General features: G+C 39.3%; 1 protein-coding gene across 8 annotated transcripts in view; it reads left to right on the top strand.

The window, feature by feature from the left end:
• SIM1 (SIM bHLH transcription factor 1) overlaps positions 1 to 21,040 on the top strand; it is a 72,909-nt gene extending 51,869 nt beyond the window's left edge. For 7 of the 8 annotated variants that reach the window (XM_029223826.1, XM_029223827.1, XM_029223822.1 and 4 more), the window contains exons 11-12: positions 12,989 to 13,391; positions 15,462 to 21,040. In XM_029223826.1, coding sequence (XP_029079659.1) covers positions 12,989 to 13,391; positions 15,462 to 16,192 — 1,134 coding nt within the window. In that variant the 3' untranslated portion in view covers positions 16,193 to 21,040. The remainder of the gene's footprint in view (positions 1 to 12,988; positions 13,392 to 15,461) is intronic. The other variant, XM_029223828.1, reaches the window with a different exon arrangement.
• Positions 21,041 to 23,170: the final 2,130 nt, after the last annotated feature.

The raw sequence follows: 23,170 nt of genomic DNA, 5'->3' as shown, positions 1-23,170 counted from the left end.
GTGTCCAAAACGACATTGAGCAGTGGGCAAAGCAGCTGTGCTAAATCAGATGGAACGCCTCTGCTTCTGGCTTAATGGAAATGAAGGCTGGAATTTGTGATTCTGCTCTGCAGCTGAACAGAGGAGAAGGGGGGAATGGCTGAATCCACCATCACAATGTGCCTGGGGAAATTTATTTTAACAAAACCTATAAAATCAAATTTTATTAAAACTAAATAGTGAAATTAAAGACAGCAATGCCTTATTTGACAGTGCTTGGTGGGATCTGACCCACTCATAACGGGACCTTTGTAGAGTTAAGGAAGTTGGATTTGGATATCTTTGTCTAAGAAATTGAGATTTCTTTAATTCTTCCGTCTTTCACAGATTTTTAGGAAACTTCTTTAAGCATATTGTAGCGCACTGAATTGCAGTGTTTTCCTGGAAGGTCAAGGTCTGGATGTATATTATTTAATAGATAGCTTATGCTCTTTTAGTTTTCCTTATTATTTTACTGTGCTTGGCTTAGAAGATGAGAAGGTAGATCCATCCTTCCATTTACAGACACCAGTTTGAAATTGATTAACTCAGTAGAGGGCCTTTGAGCTTCAATTTCTTTTTACAAAATTACAAATCTGATAGATCTCCTCTTTTAGTATGCAGAAGGCCGGTGATACGCCTGCCAATCTGTTGGCCCAGTTCTAGGACACTGCCAAGAGCAGCTTGGGCAGCCGTCCTTTGTCCAAACTCAGAATAAACCAATGGAAGGCCAAATAAAGCAGCAGTAAGGGGTTGGAGCAGGTGGCGCCACCTGTACCCATCTAATTCAAGCCCATCTAATCTGCCACTTATATGTGAAAAATCAGAGAGTGAGTCAGAGTATCAGTGAAAAGATGGATGTGGTTCTGGCTTATGCTCAAAGCCCATCATGGAATAAGATTACCATTAAAACTAGTGCTACTGGTCCTGGAAACCCAGGATTTATCCAATGAGCTAGAGCCATTTCTATATTACCTATGCAAGTTGGGATATTCTTGATCATTTACAGCTGTGTGTGCCAGGACATAAAGGGCCTAATTAAATGTTTATTACCTGTTTAAAATCTTCAGTGCAATGAAGATGCCTGCCAGCCTTTAGGACTTTACCTTCGGATTTATAAGAGGATGTGGATTGTGGATTTCATGGTTGGGAACAGCTCTCTCCATATGGAACCTTATAGGAGAGTCCTTATAGAGTTACACTGGAGGAAAACTGGCCTCTGGTTCTGAGTGCTGATTCCCTTCCAGCTGCATGTCAACCTGACAGCCAATGAGATGTCGACTATGCTTACTTTTCTGTGAGAAAAATGAGTGAACCAAATCCCAGGAACATTTTTGTAACTGTTGGTGGGGGGTTGGATTAAGAGAAGCCCTAAGTCATTTCAAACCACATTTGAGGCATATTAAAAAACTTCTCATGTTTCTACTTCATGAATATATCAGGAACTTACAGGTATGAAAGATTTCTCACCAGAATATTCTTTGAGCTAAAAATAACTAAAATGTGGATTAAAGGTAAAAACAACATCACAATAAATAACAGATTATACTATAAGTGGAGCAAATCATAACAATAATGAGTGAAAAATCTTGTGAACCATTCTTAAAAATTGATTTTGAGAAGATGACAATTTATACCATTTTCTAAAATGAGGGGAGAAATGGCCAAAATATTTAAAATTTTTAGTAATTGAATTTTGAGTCAGTATTTGCTTTCTAATTATTTACAGTGTAAATGGAAATATTTATTGCTCAGTTCCTCTAGTGAAGCCATCCTTGACTCTGGAATGTGACTCAAGATTGATATTTTTTCCTTTTAAAATGTATTCTCTAATTTTTCTTGAAGGTTTCCTTCCTTACAATTTCTAGGTAGTAAAATTTTTCAAGTCAGAAATGGAATCTATTATTTGACTGCTGTTGAGTTACAGTATCACAGGCAAATGTTTTCAGTCTGCCTCCCAGATTAGCAAAATAACTTGCATAATTGTCATTTTAAAATGCATTTGATTTTGACATTAGTTTTTCTCTTACCCTTATGTTTATCGTTGAGAAGACCCCCGGCAATTTCCAATGTGTGTAAGCCAAAGCCGTTCTTTACAGTAAACATGACTCCTGTTCAAGGGAAGCATCCCCAGCAGTGGGGGTTATTTTAATGGACATGCTGTATTACTTTAATCTAACCCTTTTACCATCTGTTCTTCCCATAACAGTGAATGAAAAAAAAAAAGGACATATTTTATGTTTCAGGGTTACATTAGTAAAAAGTAAGATAAAAGTGATTTAAAAGCATGCATATGTTCTTAGTACAATGCAGTCTGCATCTGTGATGTTTTTTCTCATGGTTCAGATACAAATCAAGAGGAAAGCTGCTCATGCCCGATAGAGTGAAAGTTTTTCATGGAAAACAGGACTTTACCATAAGAGGGTCTCTCTCTATATTTTACAGCTAAAAATGATAAAAATAAAAACCTCAGTGAGCTGCCAGAATAAAAATAGATAACTGTAGCATCTATTGTTGGAACATCTGGTATTTTTCCTGAGTTGGATTGCTGCTGCCACATCCAGATGAATGCAGAGCACCTGTCTGGAACATGCTCTTGAGGCAGGAATGAATCTCATGACTGTTTTCAAAAGGGGAATATCTGTGTTGTAATTGTGGTGGAAGAACGCTTCAGTGCTATGAGGACGTAACCGAGGCTGTGTGGTGTTGGTCTACTGGAGTGTAGAGGTTGGAGAAAACCCCCTTTGTAAGAACATGCTTAGGGACCTGGGATCCATTCCTGCATAGAGGGTAGGACACTGCTGTCTTTGTTATCTAGGTACCTAAGTCTAGATGAGTCCAGGATTCTGGAAGGAGTAAGGGCTCTGGAATTGCATCTCTCCTCTTAAACTTCCTAATCATGTGAACTTGGGCAGTTCTGTTTTTTTTTTTTGAGCTTCATTTGCTGCATCAGTAAAGGGATTAATGATACTTTTAAGATGTTGTGAGCATTTAATAAGATAATGTCTGTGGGATCTCAGTATGGTGACCAGAGCATAGCAAGTATTTGGTAATGGTAGCTATCGTTATTGTCATGGGCATTAGTTAGCATAGGCAAATCATATGGTAAATTGCCTCTTAGTCATAGCTCACTTTCCCTTCCCAAGCAGCTACAGTGTTAAAAGTGATAGCTCCCTTCTTTGAACTCCTAAACGGCACTGTTTTTTTCTTCATTCAGGCCCTTGCCATTTTTCAACTTGTATTAACGTTATGTTCTGTGGGTTATTTATACCCCTCCTAATATGAACACCTTGAAGGTGGGGCTGTATTTCTCACATCACTTGGCACACTGCCTTGCAAATACTAGGTACTCAATAAATATTAGAATGAATCATAGAATGAATTATTATAAATAGTTCCCATTGAATGCATATAAAACCCCAGCTGATGGCTCAGACCTTTAACCGGATGAGGTATCAGTCTCTTCTAGAAAGAATGATTCTTTCATGAGCCCTGAATCTCAGAGAGGAGCTGGGGGATGTGGCTGGCATCTAACATCCATTTCTGGCAGGCATCCAAGCTCTTTGCCGGTCAACGTTAGCCCACCTTTGGTGGGTGACATTTGGTTTCATAGTTATTAGAACCAGGGCATCCTTCGTCTAATTTTTTTTTTTTTTTTGGCCGTGCGTCATGTGGGATCTTAGTTCCCTGACCAGGGATGGAACCCGCGCCCCCCGCAGTGGAAGTGCGGAGTCTTAACCACTGGACTGCCAGGGAAGTCCCCTGACTCATTTTTAAATTTACCAATATGAAAGCCTGTTTTGAAAATTAAATTTTAAATAAGAAATAGGGGTAAATTAAGGTGCAGAGTATTCATAATAGTAACAACTTTTCTAAGAAAGAGAAACAGAGGTTTCCACAAAATTAACCAAAAATTAGTTTCAGTGAACTTTCTTTGTTGATGTAACCTAATTAAAATAGGGAATCAAATCATTCAGTTTCTTAGCTTTAAACAAAGGAGGAAGTGTTGTTACCTTTTCAAAGGAAGAAGAGCAGATATTCTATAGCTCCTAAAATGTGATTTTGTTTTACCTGAAAATAGTCTAGATATCAACAATTGCTAGGAGAACCAACCACAGGTTCCAGCTAGCTAATCGATCATGAGTGTCACTCTCTCTCCACCCTTAAAACAGATCTGTGGGCTTTTAGTCAAAGTTTAAGTGATAAGAATCGTTGGTACCAAAGAGCAGTTCAACTCTGAAAATCAGAGCATTTGGAAGAAAAGGCCCTAATGTTTAAGTGATTGGCCAGTGGCCTGATTACTTTTTGCAGCTGGGATGTTGATTTTTTTTAAAATTTTTATATTGAAGTATAGTTGATTCACAATATTGTGTTGGTTTCAGACGTACAGCAATTGTGATTCAGTTATATGTATATATAATATATTTCAGATTATTTCCATTATAGTTTGTTATAAGATTTTGAATATAGTTCCCTGTGCTATACAGTAAATCCTTGTTGCTTATCTATTTTATGTATAATAGCTTATATCTGTTAATCCCATACTCCTAATTTATCCCCCCCCTTTTCCCTTTGGTAACCATAAGTTTGTTTTTTGTGTCTGTGAGTCTGTTTCTGTTTTGTATATAGATTCATTTGCATTATTTTTTAGATTTCACATATAGGTGATATCATATGATACTTGTCTTTGTCTGAGTTGCTTCACTTAATATGATATTTTCTTGGTCCATCCATGTTGCTGTAAATGGCAATATTACATTCTTTCTTATGACTGAGTAATATTCCATTGTAAATATACACCACATCTTCTTAAACAGATCATCTGTTGATGGGCACTTGGGTTGTTTCCATGTCTTGGCCTGTTGTAAATAATGCTGCCATGAACATTGGGGTGCAAGTATCTTTTCAAATTAGAGTTTTTATTTTTCCCAGATGTATACTCAGGAGTGGGATTGCAGGGCCATATGGTAGTTCTATTTTTTGTTTTTTAAGGGACCTCCATACTGTTTTCCATAGTAGCTGCACCAATTTACATTCCCACCAACAGTGCACAAGGGTTCCCTTTTCTTCACAAGAGATGTGGATTTCTTTATCCTTTAACATACATGTTTTATCTCTGGCATGCCTGTAGGATGGGACTGAAAATATGGCCTCTAGATCAGCCGTCCCCAACCTCTTTGGCACCAGGGACCGGTTTCGTGGAAGACAGTTTTTCTGCGGATGGAGGGTGCCTGGGGGCGGGGCATGGTTCAGGCAGTAACACGAGCAATGGGGAGCGGCAGGTGAAGCTTCACTCGCTCGCCCGCCGCTCACCTCCTGCTGTGCGACCGGTTCCTAACAGGCCTTGGACTGGTACTGGTCTGCGGCCTGGGGGTTGGGGACCCCTGCTCTAAATAATACAGTCTAGGGAAAAAAATCATTTTTACAAGATGGTGATATAACTATTCCTGTCCACCAAAGTGAAAGTCGTTAATCAAGGACCTTTACACAATACATACGTATCTGTAACATTTGCATTTTTTAAAATTTATTTTATTTTTGGCTGCATTGGGTCTTTGTTGCCATGCGTGGGCTTTTCTCTAGTTGCGGCAAGCGGGGGCTACTCTTCGCTGTGGTGCGTGGGCTTCTCATTGCGGTGGCTTCTTTTGTTGCGGAGCACGGGCTCTAGGTGCACGGGCTCCAGTAGTTGTGGCACACAGGCTCAGTTGCTCCGCGGCATGTGGGATCTTCCCGGACCAGAGCTTGAACCCATGTCCCCTGCATTGGCAGGCGGATTCTTAACCACTGCACCACCAGGGAAGCCCCAACATTTGCATTTTTAAGAGTACTTTGATACGTATTATTTATTTGATCATCCCTGTAATCATATAATGCAGGTAGTCTGTTCCTATTCTGCAGATGGAAAACTCAAAGCCCACAGGAGGTGATCTTTTGTACAAGTCATGTTGGATGATAATAGATCAGGGTCCTCCCATATTTGAGTTCAGTGCGGTTTCTACTGGAATCCCTAGTTGATAACTTAAAATTACATTTTTTATGCACAAAATATTAATCATCGTTAATGAAAACAAAGATATTTAATTAAATTATAGCTTTATCAGAGCATGTCTCTATTTCTTCAGAAAAATAAGTTTTTAAAAAAATAGTCTTTTCCCTAATCATTCTATAAAAATAAGATATGTTTGCTATGTAGGATTTTTATTTTAAAACACTTACTTTGAGGGAATTCCCTGGCATTGCAGTGGTTGGGACTTGGTGCTTTCACTGCCAGGGCCCGGTTCCATCCCTGGTTGGGGAACTAAAATCCTGCAAGCCGTGTGGCACGGCCAAAAAAAAAAAAAAGATTTTATACATAAAGAAAAGTTGCAAGAACAATAAAGTATTTTTGCCCACTAAACCTTGGTTCATCAGGGCTTAACATTTTGCCATATTTGCTTTATCGTATTCTCTGGGTGTTTTCCCGTCTGCCCTCATTATTTATTTCTTCTGAACCATCTTATAATAGGTTCCATATATGATGCCTCTTTAACGACACCTTACTACTTCAATGTATATTGCCTGGTGTAATGGTTTCTTAGGAGCGGGAAACTGCCGTTTCTGTTAGCTGTTGCCAAATTCCCCTCCATAGCAGCTGTATCAGTTTACATTTCCACCACCGATGCATGGGAGGGAGTACCTTGTTCTCCACACTCTGCCAAACAATATGTTATCGAGCTTTTGAACTTGGGCTAATCTGATGGTTAAGAAATAGTATCTCAGTGTTTTAATTTGCATTTATCTTATTCAAAAGTTAAACATCTTTTCATATGTTTAAGGCTATTTTAATATTTTTTGTGAATAGTCTATGTCTTTTGACCATTTTTCCTTGTGCTTTCTTTTAGTTTCTTTTGTTATTTTTCTAGCTTTTGAATTGAGAATTGAATTTAGATTTATTCTTTCATTTTTACTGATTTAGGTATCTAACGCTATATATCCCATAAATCCAGATATATAGTATTTTCATTCTCCTTTCCCTGGAAATTCTGTAGTTTATGGTTTATTTGCCTATTTTCCCTAGGAGTTAATAGTTTGGGGTTTTTTTCAGGTGGAAGGGTTTTTTTGTTGTTTTTTTAATTGTTCTTAATTTCTATTTGTTATTCATTGTGGTCAGAGAGTGTTGTTTATAATACTTCTACTTGGTGAAATTTACTGAAATTTTCTTTGTAACCTAATATTTGATCAATTTTGATGATTATTCATGTATGCTGAGGTTTATTCTTTATTATATGTAAAGTTTGATATATAGCCATAACATTTATGATTTTGTTTTTTAAGTCTTCTGTAGCTTTTCTTGTTTTCTTGTTTTTTTTTTTTAACCTACTTTATTTGTCTTATACTGAGAGTGGTGTCTTAGTCTCTTACTATTAGGATATTTCTCCTTGTATCTCCTATAGTTTCAGCTTTATGTAGGTGGTATCACCATGCTATTTGATGCATAGACAGACAGAAAAAAAGAAGAAAGTTTTTAAGCAAGAGAATGACATCATTAGATGAGAGTTTCAGAAAGATCTCTGAGGTGGTTAGGTTCTGGGAAGCCCCAACACCAAGCCAGGTTGGAGGTTCATGGGGCTCGTTTGTTTTTCCTCTGTCAGGAAGACATCAGCATCAGAAGGACAGAAAGCAGCTTGGTGGTTTCTAGGTGCTGGAGAAAATGGGGAGTTATTGTTTAATGAGTAGAGTCAGTTTTGCAAGATAAAGAGTTTTGGAGATGGGTGGTGATGACGGTTGCACAGGAATGTGGACATACGTAATGCCACGAAAATGGGTAAGATTGAAAGTTTTATGTTATGTGTATTTTACCACAATTAAAAATAATTTTAAAAAGAAAGGGAACAGTTAAAGAGGACCTGGAAGTGGGAAAACATGTTGTCATAGACATTCATGTATAGATTTTTGTTTTTTTTAATAAATTTATTTATTTATTTTTGGCTGTGTTGGGTCTTTGTTGCTGCCCGTGGGCTTTCTCTAGTTGCGGTGAGCGGGAGCTACTCTTTGTTGCGGTGCGTGAGCTCCTCGCTGCGGTGGCTTCTCTTGTTGCAGAGCACAGGCTCTAGATGCACAGGCTTCAGTAGGTGTGGCACACGGGCTCAGTAGTTGTGGCGCACAGGCTTTGTTGCTCCTCGGCATGTGGCATCTTCCCAGACCAGGGCTCGAACCCGTGTCCCCTGCATTGACAGGCATATTCTTAACCACTGCGCCACCAGGAAAGTCCCTATAGGTTTTTATATGAATATAATTTTCATTTCTCTGGAAAAAGTGTCAAGGATTGCATACAGTAGGTGCTCATTTAGGTTTTTTAGAAAGTGCTAAGCTGTTTTCCAGAGGGGCTATACCATTTTACGTTCCTACCAGCAACGCATGAGTGAGCCAGTTTTCCTTCATCATTGTCAGCACTTGGTATTGTCGCTATTTTTTATTTTAGCCAGTTTAATAGGTATGTGGTGATATTTCATTGTGGTTTGAATTTTCCATTTCCCTAATTGCTAATGATGTTGAGCATTTTTTCATGTGGTTATTTGTCATCTCTTTACCTATTGGGTGAGATGTGTCTTCATGTCTTGGGCACATTTTAGTTTTTTATTGTTGAGTTTTGGGAGTTCTTTGTACATTCTAGATGCTAGTCTTCTTTTATGGAAATGACACTTGTCTGAGGCTGCCAGTTTGGATTTTGCTTGATTTTGAGTCCCTTTCCTGTGGCCAGTACTGAGAGCCAGTAAGTATTGATTTGTCTTCATATTTTGGCATTTACTTGTGCTTTTCTTTCAAAGGATAACTGTCTTCATTTTGCCTATGTCCTAATCTCTCTCTCTCTCTCTCTCTCTCTCTCTCTCTTTCACATAGTCTCTTAAACATCTTGGTACCCTACTCTCTGTACCCACAGGCTCATAGCAGCTGCTGTTGGACTTTCTTTTCTTTTTTCTTTAACTTATAAGTAATTTGAACTTTGGCATATTCCCTGCCTCCTAGTAATGCTGATAACATGGGTCACGTGTGATTTAATCAGTGCTCCGTGATGAACTTATAGTTTCTTGGGGGAAGATATGTGAAGAGATTCAGATTCAAATGGATGCCATTATCCTTCCTGCTCAGAAGCCTCTAGAATGGAATAATTTATTGACCAAAAGACCTCATTATCCCTATAAAACATGTGTCATAATGGGATACTTGGGGGAAAATTGACATTATAGTAAAATTATAACTGACATCATAACCTTTCCCTTATAATCATGACAATAAAAATTCTTGGTCTTGGATTACAGTTCTAACTAATTATCTACTTTAAATAAGTGCAATATAGGAACAGGCATAGGGATCATATGTTTCAACACTAGAAAGGATAACAATAATTATATCATATAGAATATTAGAGCTGAAAGAAAAGTTCAAGAAAGACTAGGGCTTCCCTGGTGGCGCAGTGGTTGAGAGTCCGCCTGCCGATGCAGGGGACACGGGTTCGTGCCCCGGTCCGGGAGGATCCCGCGTGCCGCAGAGCAGCTGGGCCCGTGAGCCATGGCCGCTGGGCCTGCACGTCCGGAGCCTGTGCTCTGCAACGGGAGAGGCCACAACAGTGAGAGGTCCGCGTACCGCAAAAACAAAAACAAAAACAACAACAAAAAAAGACTAATCTAACCCTCTATGTCATTCTACAGCTGAGGCTAAGAAAGGTGAAGCAATTTTCCTGAGGTCTCCCTGAGAGTTACTAGCGAGGGTGTCCCTGGAACCAAGTCCTCTTGGCTCCCTGTCCCTCGTGCCTCTTCCATTAAATGGTCCCAACTCTGGTTCAGGCTTTGGCAGGTTAAGTATCATCATGACCATTTTCCTGTTGAGACAAAAGAAATCAAATCACTTGCCCACGACTGTACATGTCATTAAGTAGCAAACACAGGTGCAAGGGAGACCTGGAGGCTTCGCATGCAGCATTCATTCACACGCTGCATGTATTGCCTGGCTGCCTTCCTTCCTTTCTGCCCTCTCTCATTTCTCACATACTTAATGAACACCTGAACTATTTCAGATCAAATTATGGGGTGGTAGTGTTAATAGAGTGTGGTCTGTTTTAAAGGGTGGACGTGGCTCATAGGTTTTGTTTTGTTTGTTTTTTTGTTTTGGCTGTGCCGTGTGGCATGTAGGATCTTAGTTCCCCGACCAAGGATCAAACCCATGCCCCCTGCAATAGAAACACGGAGTCTTAACCACTGGACCACCAGGGAAGTCTGCAGCTCACAGTTTTGATGGTGCACACAGGTTCAAGTTTACAGGCATTCTCTTAAAAAGCAAAGGTTTATGGCTAGGCTTTTCCTCCGTACCTCTAAAGCAGTGAGAGGGCTCCGTCTAACTGAACCACCCAACTTCTGCCTGCTTGAAGGGCAATGCTCTTGCTGTGGTGGTTTCCTGATTATCGACAAGAGGCTTATCTGTCAAATTCTTCTTTGGGTGCTCTTGAAATGTGTACCTCAGGTACGCCAGGGTTGCCTCATGTTGAATTTTCTTTGTCAGCGAAGGACAGAATGTTCTTCTCTGCTGTGCCAATAGCACTTTCCCATGTACACTCAGGGAAGGCTTTTCCCCCTCTCAAAAGGGCTCAAAAGTCTTGACTGGAGTACTTCAGAAATAGGTCTGGTTTATACTTTTATAAAAACAAGCAGGGTCTGGGCAATTCGTAGCGTGGAATAGCACTGATGATCTGAATTTTTCCTAGGCAAGCACATGGATGGTGCTACCAGAGGGCAAATGGATAGCACTCTGGTCCCCACTCAATAAGAAGAGAGGGTGGCAATCCCCGCTTGGTGAAAGTGAAGGTGGTATCTTATGAGAAGAGAGGCTGGCGTTCACAGAGAGAAAAGGCAGATGGCAGGTGGAGGCGTGAGGTGGAGAAATGGAGCTCGGGGTGCCTCGATGTGTCCATCCTATAGGCCTGCGGGAAAGAATTTATATTTTCTGGGTTTTTTTTTCTTGATGGAATATGCTGATAGTCCATATGTACATTTGGAAAATAATTAAAGTAATATTAGAAATGGTCGTGGAAAAGTCTTGGACCTGGAATTGGCTGGAACTCTGTCCTGAGCATGCTGTATTTATCAGTGTATTTTGGAGTTGCCCCAGAGCAGCCTCTATACCTCATCTCCCTGGCTGCAAGGGACCCTGGGAGGAGCTGCCTGTTTGCACTGAGTTGGGAAGAGCTGGGGATTTTTCCTCCTGTTCAGGGTGGGGCTAGTAGGAAGGGGCGAGTTTGCCTTGTCCTGTGAAGGTCTCATCATGGGTCAAATGTGCTCAACTAGTGTGTGACAGGTGAAGAACACTGGAGCCTGGGAATGTCTCCTCTCCCTCCCTGCTTTCTCACCACCACACGTGCCTGTCCCTCTTTCTTCTTGGGGGTAAGAAAGAGAATGTAGAATGGACTTGGATTTATATTTTGGTTCCTGAGACTGTAAAGCAGTTCCTGCCACTTTTCTGGAAATCTCTCTAACGTTGAAACTTTTTTTTCTCCTCTCTTCCTTACCAGTATTTCCTCTCAAGTATAAAACCACGGTTTAGAGTGCAGGCTTTGAGACCAGATAGACTGTGGCATGGCTGTGGCATCTTATTAAAACTCAGTGATGCAGTGTCCTCATCTAAAAATGGAGCTATGTTACTGTCCAGATGGTTATAAGGATTCATTGATATAATATACAGTGAGTAGTTAGCATATTGCTGGGCACACAGTAAGTTCCCAGTAAACGACGTCTATTATTATTAGAGCAGGTAAACTCTCTATGGTACCTAGAATTGTGTTTGGCATTAGGTAACCAAAAACTGGTAGAAATGATTATATTACTGATTTTAGTGGCTCTTGAGGAATTTCAAACTGAGCGTACCTCCTAGGGAGGTCCTCAGAGCCTTTTTTGTTTTCTTTCAAGCACCTGACCAAATACTCTGGCAACAGGTGAGCAGCGTGATTCCAACAACAGCCTGCAGCTGTGCTGTCCTGATGAGCCTGTGCATATTTGAAGTTTCACTTTAGAAAGCAAGAAACACATCCTAGTGAACAGGCCTAGCTTATATGGGGCAAGACTTTTCCAAAGTCACATTGAGACTGAATTAAGTTAAGCGTTTATTCACTACTTTGCCATGTATCCAGCATGGCCCCCAGAGAGCTAACAGTCCAGTGTGAAGCCGTAAAACTTATTTTTGTATTGCTTTTTAAGTAAGAAAAAATGTGAAAAGTCAATAGGAATAAAATATGGTGCTCTCTTGGACTCTCCCTTTGGCAGTACCATTTGTGTCGTGATGGAGAACTTGGGCTTGAATCGTTGCTCTGCCACCTGCTCACCCTGTGGTCTTGGGCAAATCATCTCCACTCTTAGGGCCCTAGCTTGCCTATCCATATAAGGGGTTACTAATATCTCCACTTAAGCGCTTGTAAGAATTATGCGGAGTAACTCACGGGAAGTACCTCCAACAGTGCCTGGCGTTTAGTTCAGTCCATGTTTGTTATTATTAGTTTTATCTCCTCCTTCCGGCAGCCAAAAGGATTGTCTTTTGCAGTACCATGGCTGACTAGGTGATCCAAGTCAGGGGTGTCCAGAGTGGTGCTAGGGTCTTATTTTGGTGCCTTAAGCCCAATATGACCTTAAGGGTGCTTTCAGACCTTGGGGTCTTTTTTTTTTTCTTTCTTTCGTTTTTTTTTTTGTTTTTGTTTTGTTCTTTTGCGGTACGCAGGCCTCTCACTGTTGTGGCCTCTCCCATTGCGGAGCACAGGCTCCAGACGCGCAGGCCCACCGGCCATGGCTCATGGGCCCAGCCACTCCGCGGCATGTGGGATCTTCCCGGACCGGGGCACAAACCCGTGTCCCCTGCATCGGCAGGCGGACTCTCAACCACTGTGCCACCAGGGAGGGAGGCCCCTCTTGCTTTCTTTTGAAATGTACTTTTCTCACCCTCTCGGTTTCAGTACTCGGGATTTCCCGCGGAAAGATCTGAATCTGATCACGACAGCCAGTGGGGCGGGAGTCCTCTGACAGATGCGGCCTCCCCGCAGCTGCTGGACCCCGCGGACCGGCCGGGCTCTCAGCACGACGCGTCGTGCGCCTACAGGCAGTTCTCGGAACGCGGCTCTCTCTGCTACGGCTTCGCGCTCGACCCCTCCAGGCTGGTGGAGGAGAGGCATTTCCACACCCAGGCCTGCGAGGGCGGCCGGTGTGAGGCAGGCAGGTACTTCCTGGGAGCGCCGCAGGCGGGGAGGGAGCCCTGGTGGGGCTCTCGCGCAGCCTTGCCCCTGACCAAGGCCTCCCCGGAAAGCAGAGAAGCCTATGAGAGCAGCATGCCTCACATCGCCTCGGTCCACAGGATCCACGGTAAGGGCGGCTCCAGCGACTCCAGCGTTGCGCCTCTGGGCAGATTTATCCTAGTCCAGCTTTGACCCTGGAGTGATCCCCACCCAATGGTTTCCTCCTTGAATTTGCAAATCAGAAACTCTAACCAATGGGAATTTAAAAACCAAATCCACTCTTTTGAAGTGTATTAATGTTGCTGATGTTTGCTAAATACATTTGTTTTGGGCAGGCGGGTAAACATGATTCCCATTTTAACACCAAGGAAAAAAAAAGTAAAGAAATTAAAGTGAATTGTTAAGTCTATTGAACTTGTAGTATGTATGCATTTAAATTTCTTGTGTATTATTTTCTTCTGTATTCTCACCCTTCCAATGTGGACCGGAGTAGTTTGGGGCTCATCTAGCAGGGTTTCTCAATGAGGGCACTATTGGCGTGTTGGGGAGGCCTGCCTTTGTTTTATGGCCGATCACTCATGTCACAGGTGTTTTAACCTCCCTGGTCCTCTGGGCATTGAATGCCAGTAACTGTCCCTTTCCCCCATCATATGGCAACCCACAGTATCCTCTGTGAGTTGAGGATGGAGTGAGGTGTGGGACCCATGGGGATTTTCACCTTGGGATTATTACACAGCTCTACAAACACACAGAAATGGGCGCTGCAGTTAAAGCCTTTAGTGTTATTAATGGTCTTCTTTGTCCATTTCAATGTAAACTGGTCAGGGAGAGCTCATTCTGTCCATTCCAAGCTTAGGTCCAGGCAGGTCTTGAAAACCCTTCCCATTTTCTTAAAAGTCAGTGACACTAAGGTGGATCCAATGGCTGTGCTATTACTCTTCTTGCTGTGTCTCTAGGATAAGAAATGTGCTAGACACTGTTGTTCTCACACATAGAAGTCTCCTGCACATACCACCTAGGCACTTACTGTTTTCTGTGAATGGTTTTGCTTTGTTTCCATTTTTGCTTTCTACTTTTCTGCTTTTATTTTGAATTTCTCTAGTTTGGTAGCCTGGGAATGAAAACCCAGGGCAAAGGGCAATTGCTTACCCAAGAATGGAGTGAAGTGAAAATCCTGCCTTAACCCACATGGTCAGGAGGAAGGTATTAGAAATAAAATGAGAAGAAAAGGGAAAAGGAAAGCAATGACTAGTGTGATCCCAGGCTTCTCTGTTGCATTAAGCAGTTTACAGCTTTCATATGTCCCTTTTTGTTTCTCTTCTCTCTTTTTATATTGACTTCAGACTGTTTTGAGAATAACGTAATTTATGGAATAATATTTTAGATGCACTTTTCCTCCATATTAGATCTCTTTCCTTGGTTCAGAACAAGTTGTTATTAGCATTTAAAATATTTATTCTTATTTCAGAAGCAATATCAGGGTTACTGTATGATTGTGTGTGAAACAGATTTTTTTTACCACTGGATTTGAGAAGGCAATATTTATATTTTCAATTGGAACTATATATATGTGTGTATATATCCATGCACACACACACACACACACACACACATATATATGAATATGTATACATATTTTAAACCTTCAAATAGTTTAATTACTAATGTTAGATCTTTATTGTAACTCTACTTTAGAAACATGTAGCAATTTTAACATCTTAGGTGATTTAGTTGGAATTGAGAAACTAGTTCAGCCTATATCATCATCTTCCTCAAACCCGATGGAAAGCATTATCTAAGCATCACTTCAACATAGCACTCCTCTAGACAATAACAGAAACCAAATCCTATGTATTTTTCTTTTATTATTTACAGTCAGACAGGTCCAGGGATGTGCATCCATGGACAAATATAAACATACTTTACTGTCTTGCTAATTGGCATTCACAACCCACGAACAAGGTTTACCTTCTAGAAAACTTGTTATAAACTTCATCTGCACTTAAAAGCCACTGAGAACTATGAATTCCAGGACAATATGTTGACACTGTCATGTGAGCCTGTGTCTGTTTCAAATATCGGTGCATATATTAAAATGGAAAAATATAAGGTTTCTTTTAATAGGAAAAAGAAATACACTTACAATACTGGGGGTGATTTTTGAGACCACTTACTTTTTACTTTTTCTGATTTCTAGGGCGAGGTCATTGGGATGAAGATAGTGTGGTCAGTTCTCCAGACCCTGGGTCTGCCAGCGAATCAGGTGACCGATATCGCACTGAGCAGTATCAAAGTAGCCCACATGAACCTAGCAAAATCGAAACTCTGATCAGAGCCACCCAGCAAATGATTAAAGAAGAAGAGAACAGGTTGCAGCTGAGGAAAGCCCCCCCAGACCAACTGGCTTCCATTAATGGAGCTGGGAAAAAACACTCCTTCTGTTTTGCAAACTACCAGCAGCCCCCAACGACAGGCGAAGTCTGCCACAGCTCCGCTCTTGCCAACACTTCACCGTGTGACCACATCCAGCAGAGAGAGGGAAAGATGCTGAGCCCCCGCGAAAATGACTACGACAACAGTCCCACAGCACTGTCGCGGATAAGTAGTCCCAATTCAGATCGCATTTCCAAATCCAGTTTGATCCTAGCTAAAGACTATCTACATTCGGATATGTCTCCTCATCAGACGGCAGGAGACCACCCTGCTGTCTCTCCAAACTGCTTTGGCTCTCACCGGCAGTATTTTGATAAGCATGCTTACACGTTAACTGGATATGCCCTGGAGCACTTATATGATAGCGAAACTATTAGAAACTATTCCTTGGGCTGTAATGGCTCACACTTTGATGTAACTTCCCATCTAAGGATGCAGCCGGATCCAGCACAAGGACACAAGGGAACATCTGTTATAATAACCAATGGAAGCTGATGTTTTTTCTAAAAGATTTTGTTCTTTAAGGATCTCTGAAACATATTTATCATTTAATGCCCCATTACCAGCATTTACAATGCCACAGATTGTTAGAGTGGATAATTTAGGTTACTGGGTATTTGACATGTGTTCTTGTGAAATCAAAGATAACAGCACTGGCATTCAGGGTTATACACAGGTAATGGAGCTAAAGTGAATACACAAATTGCCCCTCTATTTATATGGGAACCAGGATAGATAAATTTTGAATTGAAAAATACTTGTGTAGATTAAGTGAGCATATATATCACATGAAAGGACCGATGGATGACAACAATCATTATGATGATCCAGTGAACTTCATACACACAGACCACTATCCACAAACTGCTATATGTACTTTACATACGGAAATATAGACTATATACCATAAATATACCCCAAGTGGGTAAGTTTCCTTAACCCTAGCGCATTAAGCATCTTAAAGAAATTTCCATTCCCAAAATAACTGAGAAAGAGATATATCTTGTAAACTGGTTTCTTCTTTGTGGTTTCAACCATCCAGCTCATTTCGTTCAGGCATAAATTAGGGAAATGGTTCTGGATATGATACAAGAATGAGTTTTCACCTGGCATCCATTATAAGCAATCAGGAAGTGGTGATTTTTCACCTTACTTTTGAGTTAGACAAAGAACAGGATCACACTGACATAGCGGTAAGGGTTTTTCTAAGTAAAAACACTGAGATATTGGGACACACACCAAAAGCCTGGTGTGCCCAACTGGAAATAGATTAGTAGAGATGGAAAGGCCAGAGGCAGAGAAAAATGAAATGATATCTCAAAACAAACAATTTCAGGGTCAGCATATGTAATCAACATATTTGGGGCTTGTAAAACTAACCAAAAAAAAATTCAAACCAATTCACCAAGAAAAAAAGGCTGATAAGTGCAAAAAAACCCCCCCCACACACACAAAAAAAACTAAGGGAAACCAGTGAATGCTACATGACAGCAGTGTGTTTGAACACATTTCAAAGCACAGATGTGCAAATGTGACATGTGGAAAGCCTCAGGAGAGAGTCTAAGATAAAAGCCTAGGCTGACAGACAAGTGGTTAGAAGGGTACAAGTAGTACTCTGACTGAAGGAACAGGCAAAGCGTTCATTATTCCATATTGTTTGTAAACAGCAAAAACAAACTTGGTCTTGAGTTCATGTGATACAGTAGAAAGACCAGCAGACTAGATGCCGAGATCTCTGAGTTCCAGTTTGACCCTGCCTGTAACTTATTTTGGGAGCACAGATGTATCACTGACCACACCTGGGCCCCAATTTCTTTATCTGTATGGCAGCTCTAAAGTTCCAAGGGTCTGTGGTTCGTTCTTGCAGCAGTACTGAACTTGTTAACCAGTTATCTCTCTGCTGTGAATTGTCAAGGCTCATCATTCTGGCTTACCTGCACTCATACAGAGGTCTAGATGCTTTGAAACTTAAGCAGGTGCATGGACTCTTTTAGGCATATTACAGTTACAATCAACTTTCTAGTTCAGCCGAGATATAGATGGTAGAAACTGATGATGGAGAAGAAAAATAAGTAAGATTTATTTAATGCATCATTCTCTAGTAATCAAAGCAAAGTGACATAAGTGATTAGAGAAATTTTATAGAAAATATTTCCTAGGAGTCCCATGCCTGAAACTCTTGCCATATGGAAGGGGGGAGGGAGGTATTAGAACTTACATTTTGAAGACAGAACATGACATTGAACACTCAGGGATTGGTAGTATATTTTCATCATTTAACACAGTTATTTGGCAGTCCAGAGGCAGTTGACGATCTGAATGATGGTAATCTGAGAGATGAATATGGTTGTTTGTATGTGAGAAAGGAGGCTACATAAAATTAAATAAGTAGCTCTTGGGTATGACAGCAACGTTTGTGCTGTAAATGAAAAAGGTGCACGTGAGTGAGAAAGTTAGTGGTTATCATATATACTTTCAAAAATGTTAAAAGAACAATAAAAACTAAAATTTGAACTATACAAGCAAAAGTATTTATGGAAAACCCAGGAACACTTAAAATGGATTTTTGATCAATTTGCAACATGAAGTAAGGTTTTCTGAATGCTAAAGTTTTTGCAGAATTCTGTAGATGGACAAATGGTTCAAAGGCACAGATATCTCAAGAATATGGAGCATTCTGGAAAGGAAATCTACACAGATGAGTTTTACTAATGGATACACATTCTACCAAAAATGTCAAGGACAGATGGTATAAAAGAAATGGAATCTTAAGAATCAAGAAAAATGAATTGATATGAAAGAAAACACTGTCATAGTAATTTCAGTGGGATTTTTCTATGGAAGATAGTTAACTGATGAAAGAAATAAATTATGAACTCTACAATTAGGGGGTAGTCAGAAGGAATAATGCTCTTTAAAATGGTATGACCAATATTTTTAAGTGAAGACAGAATTAACTGAATTACATCTTGATTAAATTTTTGGTAGATTGATCCAGTTTCAAACACAACCTATTTATTTAATTTATGTCTCAATAATTTTATGGTAGCAGCTTTATTACATTACATATAATGCCTATATATGTATGTTCCCATTTAAAATTAAACTTAAATTGGCTTTAGTTTTAATACTTGATTTCCATAACTTTGCTAGATGCTGAGAATTGACTGAAATAGAGAAGTATGATTTTTATATCACTTTGGGGATTCATAAAAATGTGTTATAGCCAATTATTAGAACAATATGTAACCATTCATTAGGTGATGCAAACCTCATGCTTTCTAGTAATAGTAGGAGTATCTTTGTTTCTCATTTTACCTGTCTGCCCTACCTAACTTAAAAATTTGGATGACCAAAGAAATAAATGAATATTTCCCCATCTTCCTTGGGAAAATTTAGTTAAAACTATTATTGAGAATATACAGATTTGATGTATTATATTTGGATGCATAATATTAACGTCACAATCACTACAGGTCAGACATTTAGGTGTGTCACACAGGTTTTTTGACATACTGTGCTGAATATAACGGGCTAGCTTTTTCTAAACTGTGATTGCCTGATTTAGGATAATACAACACAGGGCTGGTGTGACATTCAATATGAGACAGGATGCAATAAATGATTTGCCTTCAGTATTATACAGAAAACTCATTTATTCTTTTTTGATTATATTTTATAGGACTAGGATATTTTCATGGGGGGGCTATTCTTCATTCTTTCTATACCCTGCTGCCACATGCTGCTTCTGGGCAGAGAACCCCACTAAACTAGGCTTTAATGGGCTCTTCTAGAAAAGGATAATATGCTTCATTTTCTTGTCTTTTTAATGGTGGATGAGGATCAATTCAATAAAAGATCATTTGGAAAATATGTATAGACATTTTAAAATAAAGATTTTTTTCCCAAGACCTAGACCAAATAAGTTTGATAAAAGACACTACATCTAAAGAGACCTTCTGAATACAGATATAATATTTTATAGCTCTCTTGTTTCTTTTAAGAGCTGGATGTTACTAAACTATTCAGTGCAATTCTATTAGTACTAGTAGTATTTGGAAATGACAGAGTCAATGCTGATGTTTGGAAAACTGAGGATTTGGCCATTTTGGGGTCACTTACCTTGCCCAGAAGAATAGCTTATGCTTCAATGTACTCCGATTTAAGAAGTTTGAGTGCCCAGATTTGGTACCTTCATTCACTCAACAGGACCGAAAGACACATCTTGTTTTCTTAATGACTTAATAATGAATGTGAATCCTATGGTTCTCCAAATAAGTGATTCAACTTTCATGTCAGTGTCAGCTTTTGTGAATAGGAATTTGTCTATAAGACAGCAAAATCAATTGGTTAGTCCTTCCTGGAAAATGCATTGTGGATAAAACATTCATTTTCATTCTAAACCTCAAATGAATGACAGAACAGCTATGGACACATGCCTAGAAAATATTCTTGGGAGAAATTTCTGTGTGGGGCTCATTTCTTGTGCACAGGAGTTGTACGGGTAATGCTGAACTCAAAAAGTGAGATTGTGCTCATATCCAAATAGGGTTTGCTCAGAGTTCCTTTTCTAGGACGGTATGCAGAAAGGCTGTGTGTATGTATAGTACACACACACACACACACACACACACAACACAAACACGCGCGCGCACACACAAGCAATTGTAAAACAAGTAACAAAGTTCTATTCTGCTGTGCTCCTTAAAAACTGATGGTTCACATAAGAAATCCTAACTGATAATTTAAACCAAACATTTATCATTTTATTTATTACAGTTTTGCTGCATGGGAATTTGCTTTCATAAGCCTATATAGTTTGTCCTAATTTGCTGATCCGGAGCACATTTAATCACAGTTGAATTTGTACCCAACAACCCTGGTGTTTTTACATTTCAAAAGAAATGAAATTGGCATGGAAAAAATTTTACAAGTACTGTAACTTTTTTCCAATATTTTTCCCCAAAGGGAAATATTTCAAAAAACGAAACATATGAGTAGGCACTTCAAAAAAAGATAAAATATTTTATGTTTGATTTTTGACTGACATGCTATAAAAGGATTATATTTGTGAAAGAAGATACTGATTGCCAATATTTCAAATACCATCTTGCAATGTATAGTTTTTAGTGATATCATAGTATATAAATCTGTAATTTGAACTTTTACTTTGGAATGTAAAGTAGAAAGTATTAGCTATGTCAATGATATCTTGCAAAGTGTTCCCATTTATAATTATTTATATTGTAAATAGCTTTCTGAAGTAAATTCGAAGTTAATGTGCATAAAATGTATTTATTATGTGAGGAATTTTTTGGTTTAAAATATAGTTACCAATATGCAGTTTGAGTCTGAATTATTCATTGAAAGGAAAATTTCTATAGGACAAAGACTGCCAACTAGAAGACTAGCAATGTAAAGAAATAAGGATTGTTTTAGCTCTAGAGTCTCTTGAAATGGGTAACACGCACACACACACACACACACACACACACATTTTAAGAGACCTAGTAATAGAAGCTTACACATATGCACAGTAACTATTAGGTAACGGATCTGATTTTCATTAGACACTGGAGAATGGTTTCTCAATTTTTTATTAGAACATCTTAAGCAGGACTTCTTTGGTCTCCACTTTGCTAAAATAAAGTGAGAAATTTGAAAGTATAGGTTACATGTTTAATGTCCAAGGGGGAAAAATAAAACCTATAATACTGAGATTATCTAATTTGAATATCTAAAACTAGTTTTAGATAGTCTAAATTGTCTCATTTATATGGATATGGCCAAATCCTTATAAATTGTCTAATTTAGACTATCTAAATTAGATAGTCTATTGATTATCTAGTTTTGAATATCTAAAAACATATTAAAAACATAGCTTGAATAATTTTTATTTTGGAATCCAAAGTATTTTTAAAATTTAGAAATTAGGAATTAAGGTCAAACAAAAAATAGATTGCCAGGTGGTTCTCTCTTTTTTCATTTTCATAGCCCCCAACATGGGAAATCCGCCTCCAGGGATTTCTGATTTACCTCGATGTATTCCAGAAGTTGTCAACCATTAGCCAATTCAACAAGCCTACACGATATAGTTTTAATTCATTGGAAATGTTATTTGTATTTCATTAAGCTTTTTGACAAAGCTGCACAAAGTATTGCCATTAACATTACAGCATTTATCAGATATTTTCCTACATGATCCTTTAAATACTTGTTTTAGTGCTTTCATTTCTGAAAATAAAATTGTTTTCACCTACTTTACACTTCAAAATAACTGCACTTCCAAATTAATTCACAACATTTATGGAATTCATATTATATGCCCCACATGGGATAGACACCAGAATCTTTCTCATTGAAGAACATTATAGGAAAGCACATACGGAGGGTCTTTGATTTTCCTGATGCGCTTTGAAAGTGCAAATTCTTTAAAATGACAAGCATTTATTGAATCATCATGTGCCAGGCATTGAACCAAGCTCAGATTATCACTGAAGTCTGGATAGAGACCATCACAGAGGGAAATACCAATATGCTCTATTTCATTGATGAGGAAAGGGAGACAGAGTAATTAAGTAACTTAGTGACACAGCTTAAGTAAGTGGTGGAGATGAAAGATGAACCCAGGCAGGTTTACTCCAAAACACTACCTTACCTAATTCTGCTTTCTTTATATAAACAAACAAACAAATAAATAAATCAAGGAAGTGAAAGAAAATATTGTCTAAATGGTTGCAGAAAACAAATCCCTCAATCCAGTCAGCGGTGGTTCCAGTAGCCCGATGCGTGGTCTTTGGGCTGGGCTAGCTCATTCTCCATTATCACACTGACACGTGACGACGGGTCCAAAGAAGACAGAGGCCGAGACTGCTGCTTCCTTGCACGATAGTTTGCCTTCTGCTGCATGAGTGTTCTGATGTCTCTCTTAAATAAGTGTGAGCCCAAGAAAAGTCCAGGGCTTAAATAAGCTACAGGCAAATTATCCTCACAGGAGCCCCGTGATAGTTGAAAAAAAAAATTTGTGTCTTTCTCAATTAACAAAATACAGGTGGGTTAAATAGTAAGTAAAAACTATACATTTTTTTCATCCAATATTTTCAAGATATGAGCCAAAACAAAAGTAGTACTTTTTCATGATTGTCATTAAATACTGTTTTGTTTCACGGAAAATTTTCCTTCCTCTTTGGATAAAGACCAACCAAAGCCCACTCTACCAAGAACCCATGTGTGTCAGTATTACCTGTATTATTTCAGGGCCTGGTTTCAAGGGTACTCTGCAGGGAGAGCTTTAGAGGGCTGTTACAGCTACCACCTTATGTATTTTCCTCACATGAACAGAAACCACCCAAAAGTTATCTGACAGAAACACTGCCCCTCAGAACACAGACGATTCCTGTAAGGTGTCCTTAAGCAATGGTATGAGCTTGCAGGCATCGGTCTGTCTCTGGCTCCCTCTGTGTTGGTGGTAAC

This window comes from Monodon monoceros, unplaced genomic scaffold, assembly GCF_005190385.1.
Source record: "Monodon monoceros isolate NGI ecotype Baffin Bay Population unplaced genomic scaffold, NGI_Narwhal_1 Super_Scaffold_15, whole genome shotgun sequence".
In the NCBI taxonomy this organism is placed as follows: Eukaryota; Metazoa; Chordata; class Mammalia; order Artiodactyla; family Monodontidae; genus Monodon; species Monodon monoceros.
The sequence above is the reverse complement of the archived record's forward strand: the minus strand, read 5'-3'. Positions and strand labels throughout refer to the sequence as shown.